The following is a 5465-nucleotide window of genomic DNA, read 5'->3' as shown; positions in this document are numbered from 1 at the left end:
GGTGGAGGGGCCAGGATAGAGGGCCAGTGGGGTGGAGGGGCCAGGATAGAGAGCCTGTGGGGTGGAGGGGCCAGGAGAGAGAGCCTGTGGGGTGGAGGGGCCAGGATAGAGAGCTGGTGGGGTGGAGGGGTGGAGCCAGATGTGGTGTGCTGGCCTGTTTGTAGGTCAGAGGAAGCAGTCTTTCTCATGGCCGTCCTAGAGAAGAGGGCAGAGTGGGCTGAGTCGTTATCTTCACTTTAAAGATGCTGAAACTAAGATTCAACTAGAGATTTGCTTAAGACCTCGCAAGTACTAAATATCAGAATCATGCTAATCTCCCAACTCCAAATTTTGGGTCACTGATCTTTTGCATATTCTTTTTTTCTTTTGAAATTCAGATCCAATTAGTTGGATTCAGAACTGGGCTAGTTCTTGCACTGTCTTTGGGCTTTGGATCTTGATCCATTTTTCTAAGCGTTGGGTACCTTATTTCCAAGATGGAACCACCAGGTGAACTGTAGGAATCAAATCTGATGATCTTCATAGGAGTTCTCTGTAAATCTTCATAGGAGTTCTCTATACAAATGTATGATGGTGATTCAGGTGGGTGTAGCTCAGGCTAAGTAGACGCAGAGACTTGTGAAGCTGAGCTATTTTGAGATGTGTGGCAAGGACCAGGCTTCAAGCCTTTCCTTGCTTCTGGAACGTGACAGTGTCACTCATGCTACCTATCAAGGAATGGAATTAAAGTCAGTATCTTTGTAGTAAGAGTGAGCATCGCGTCACTTGGAAAATGTGTGAATGTTGCTTATAGCATGCCGGCCTGTCAGCACAGACCAGAAGGATGTCAGGAAAAGGATTTGGGGCAAAAGCTCTTCACGAGCATTCAGGTGTAGGCATTACAGTATTCCTCATCATCCATCGCATTCTTCTGTAGGACGCCAGATAGGATGAAGACTTTATCATACATTATAATAGGACATATAGTTGGTGAAGGCAGATGGAACCTATTGACCTGCATTTTAAATGACTTCGTGGTGGGTTGGGGAGATAGCTCGGTGGTCTAAGCGCCTACCTGGCAAGTGCAAGGACCCAGGTTTGATCCCTGGTACCACGTGCTGTGCAGGCCCCACATCGAGCCAGTCACTGAAACCCGGAGTGGTGACGCACACCTGTCATTCCAGTGCTGGGGAGGCTGAGATGGGACAATCACTACAAGTCCGAACTACGTAGTGAGAACCTGTACCAAATCAATAAAAGATTAAACAAAGACTTCACAGTGGTGGGAATTTTGGTTAGCATATCAAAAGCATGATGAAACTCCCAGATATAAATTACTTCTGCCTGAGGTTCATTCCATTTGAGAAAGCTCTTGTTGCGTTAGGAGTATTTATTTTAAACATGCTGATTTACAGCACATCATGTTATCAGCGAGTGAACGGATGGTTATTTGTGCCTTCACATATGTGTTATAGTGCTACAAAGGATAGAGTTTATCAAGCTAGTTTGTTTAAAACTCTTCCTTTTCTTTTATAAATATCACTTGACTTCAAAGGACAAATAAATGTTGCAAGTGTAATGACAGTGCTCTTTGTAAAACTGAGTTATCATCATAGCGGGTTTTTAGTATTGTCTGTTCTAAAATAAGCATTATTCTCACACTACTGGTGTGACATCTGGCAGAATACATTTTGAATTCATTCTAGTGTTTTCTTCCTCATGATACTGATCCATAACTTTTGTCCTCTAAAGTCATTTGGTGAAGACTAAATGTTTAAAAAAATTAGTGGGCTGGGGTAATAGCTCAGTAGAATAGGTCCTGAGTTCAATCCCCAGTACCACAAAAATAAATAAATAAAAATTAGTAACACACCTTAGGACACAATTTTATGTGAATAAAGGAAAGAGAATGCCAGTAAACTTTGCTGACAATATTATTTGAAAAAGGTACTTAGGATTTTTTTTTTCATGATTCTTGATAGGCTGACAATTTCCCTGTTTCTTTGTGGATATTCATTATTTCAAGCTTGTTCTGGAAAATTTCCAGTGAAAATTTTCTTGCTTCAAGACATAAATGGAATTTCACTTTTTGTTTTAGGGTGGTGAGTGTGCTGAAGCAGCTGCCAAACCAAAGAGAAGTTTCTATGCTGCGAGGGATTTGTACAAATACCGACACCAGTACCCAGTAAGGGCACAGAAGTGTTTCTAATGTAAAGTTTTTGTACTCTTATGCTGCAGTAAGAGCACTTGTAAGAAGTGTCCTATGCCTTTTCTGTATTTCTATATACTAGAGAGTGACTCTTTTTTTTTCCTTTAGCAGAACTTCAAAGATATCCGGTATCAAAATGACTTCAGCAATCTTCGTTTTTATAAGAATAAAATTCCCTTTAAGCCAGATGGTGAGTAGCCTGCTCCCTTGGTACAAAGCCAGCTTTAAAGAATAGCAAACACCTATATATGCTTTGTTTATCCCATGCATAGTATGTTCTTACTGCAATTATTCATTGATTAACTTGACTTTGCTGTGTAGTCTGATATGTCTCCAAAGTCCTAGGCCCTAGAGGTATGACTTACACTTGGTAAATTCCAGTGTAATAGCTATTTATTAGAAATCCTTTTGCTACTACCTTTATATCATACCCATTCCCTGAGAGGTGGTAGGAATAATTTTATTTATTTATTTATTTATTTATTTTTGAGACAGGGTTTCATTATGCAGTTTGGGCTGTCCTTGTGTTCATTTTTTGTAACCCCCGGGCTGGTCTCGAACTCGTAGAGATCCTCCTGGCCCAACCTCCCAAGTGTTTGGATTACAGGCGTGCACCACTGTGCCTAGTTCTGGGACCACGTGGTGGGCACCCGGATCCAGGGCCGAGACCACACGGCATATGGTGCCAGGTATCGAACTTGGGTTCTGGTGCTTGCCAGGTAGGTGTTTATGCCTCTGAGCTATCTCTCCAAGCATAACATTTTTTGTGAGAGTCAAAGATAGGAGATTTATAGAACTGTAGAATTTTGGATTGTTAGGACATCAGAAGAGCTTTCAGCCAGCTTTTTCATATTAAAGACAAGCTTACTGGAACTTGAAGCTAAAATGACTGACTGGCTGGTTGGTCCATGGATTGCAGGGCTGGGTCTGGGTTCCAGGGTCGTGCCTGAAAATGAAATAGAATGTGAATAAAGTGCTGCTTGGCTCTGGGAATCCTCCCGCAGGTCTGTTTTGAGTATCAGGGTCAGGGTAGGATCTGTTCCAGACAGATACTGAGAGGTGGCAGCTGCTGTGGTGATTTGACTGTGAGATGACGCATTTCTCCTAAGTGCCACACTGTGGTTCATCAGGGGATCTTCCATGCCGCAAAAGCCAGCTTTTCTCCCTCGGGGTCCTTTCCCACCTAAAGTGACCAGAAGGCCATGGTTTCTGTTCTTTGCTATCAATAGAAACAGAGCCAGATCCACAGCACTGTGAGTCAGGGCACAAGTGGCTATGAAGAATCTGCTTGCTTTGATGAGCCAATAGAAGGAAGTGACATACGGGAGGGAAACTCCCAACCTGAAAGACACCTGGGACCAGTTTGTGTTCTCTGAAATCAAAGAATGAACTTTTAAGAACAGTGGAGGTTAAAAGCAGAATGTACTTATTGGGCGAAGAAAGGTTCTGTCAGAGAGAGGGACAGAAGGGGACCTGGGATGCTACCCAGGACCTTGGCTTCCTTAGGGATTTTATAAAACAAATCCACAAGGTGAGGCGGGTTCAAGATGGGAACCATGGAACTTGCAAGGTAGGCATGAGGTGGGACAAAACTACGGTCCACCAATAAGATTACAGGCATAATGGCTCAGGTAAAGTGGATTCAATTGGGATCGAATGGGGACGCGAGGCGTGTCGCCGGCAGCATAGATACAGAACAGCCTTTTCCTGTAGGGGGTTGGGTTAGTGCTCTTCTGTCTGTTTCAAGGTGAGTGATGCCTCTGCAGAATATCAGTCGCCAGGGTCCAGCCCTAGGGAGGTGTGTGGGTGCTTTATCCTTTGTCCTGGGGCCTGGCCTGCAGCGGAGGTACCTGTCCCCTCCACAGTGCCAAGCCATCCCCTCTTCCACACCGGCTCCTTGAGGCCCAGCCCTGACTCACTGCCTCTCCCTCAGCTGCCTACAACAGTAGGAGCTCTAAAGTCTGGAGTCGAGAACGAAGGGGAGGAGGATGTCCTCGAACTATGCACTAAGCTATGCCCCAGATGGCTGTTCAGAGCGTCACTGGAGTATTCGACCTGCCTGTTGTGGCCTTCCCAGTATCTGCAAAATCTGCTTCAATTTAGAAGGAAATTCCCAGAACAGCTGCACTGTTGTATTTACCAATGATAGAAATGTGCTGGGTTTTTATTTATTTATTGGCTACAGGGTCTCACTACACAGTTCAGACTCGTAGGAATCTTCCTGTCTCAGCCTCCCCAGTGCTGGGATTAAAGGTGTGCATGCACCACCTCATCCTGTTTCAGGGCTGGCACGGCACACCCCGGGGTTCAGCATGCGGTACTGGGCTTCGAACCCGGGTCTTTGGCAGACACTAGACCACCAAGCTATCTCCCCAGTCCCTGTGCTATTTTTTTTTAAACCAATGGAAAAATATTAATTAAATTACTGGTTCTTTTAGAACTTAGAATAAGCAAAGCTTTTGAAGAAAGGCAATGATGCATGCCTAAGTTGACTCTGATTTGCATTTCATAAAACACAGCTAAAAGAGTATCTACAGGTATTAAAAGCATCGAGTATAAAATATATCAATTTTAATTTTAGTTTCTGGTTCTGGTAGTGAATTTATTTTTGGCAGTAATGTCAGACCCTGACGTCAAGCAATCCGTTCACTTTTTGTGATCTTCATTACAAAATTAATTTTGAAATCTGGTAAGATTGGTGGGGGTCAGAAATTTTAAAGCCACATAACATGCCATTCTGATGGATTATATAAATTACGCAACTTCCACGTGGAGGGCGTGGGGAAGCACATCTTGACAGAAGAGCCGTTATCAGCGCCTGGGCTGCGCCTGGCCCTGTTCCCCGTGTTGATCCGTACAGAGCCTGCTTGGACTTTTCCTTGTGCCCTTGGCTTTAAGCAGTGCGTCTTGCTCTAGCCAAGGTGCTGATGAATAGTCTTTGAAACAAGGTGACAGGGCAGTGTTTCCCTGCCCTGCCCTGTAGCTCCCAAGAGGCAGGTGTAAGCTGGGTGAGAGAGAGAGAGAGAGAGAGAGAGAGAGAGAGAGAGAGAGAGGACAACCCTGCTCTCCAGTGTCCCATGCTGTCACCTGGGATCAAGCCTCAGAAAAGAAGCTGTGACCTGTATCACGCAGATCGCTCCTTGGTGTCCCCCTCTGCATACTGCAGAGGTGCCTGCAGGCCTTCCGCCCAGTCCAGCCACCCTCCCAATGCAGGCCTCCAGCCCCGCCCAGCCCCCCCCACGCAGGCCTCCTGTCCCACCCAGCCCCCCCCACTCAG

The 5465-nt window shown here is 45.1% G+C and overlaps 1 protein-coding gene across 1 annotated transcript in view; it reads left to right on the top strand.

The window, feature by feature from the left end:
• Ogfrl1 (opioid growth factor receptor like 1) overlaps positions 1 to 5465 on the top strand; it is a 42196-nt gene that overhangs the window by 26916 nt on the left and 9815 nt on the right. The window contains exons 2-3 of the mRNA XM_023718704.1: positions 2078 to 2164; positions 2297 to 2378. Coding sequence (XP_023574472.1) covers positions 2078 to 2164; positions 2297 to 2378 — 169 coding nt within the window. The remainder of the gene's footprint in view (positions 1 to 2077; positions 2165 to 2296; positions 2379 to 5465) is intronic.

Source organism: Octodon degus, unplaced genomic scaffold, assembly GCF_000260255.1.
Source record: "Octodon degus isolate 3935 unplaced genomic scaffold, OctDeg1.0 scaffold00061, whole genome shotgun sequence".
Classification (NCBI taxonomy): Eukaryota; Metazoa; Chordata; class Mammalia; order Rodentia; family Octodontidae; genus Octodon; species Octodon degus.
Note: the sequence above shows the minus strand (reverse complement) of the source record. Positions and strands in the feature narration are given on the sequence as shown.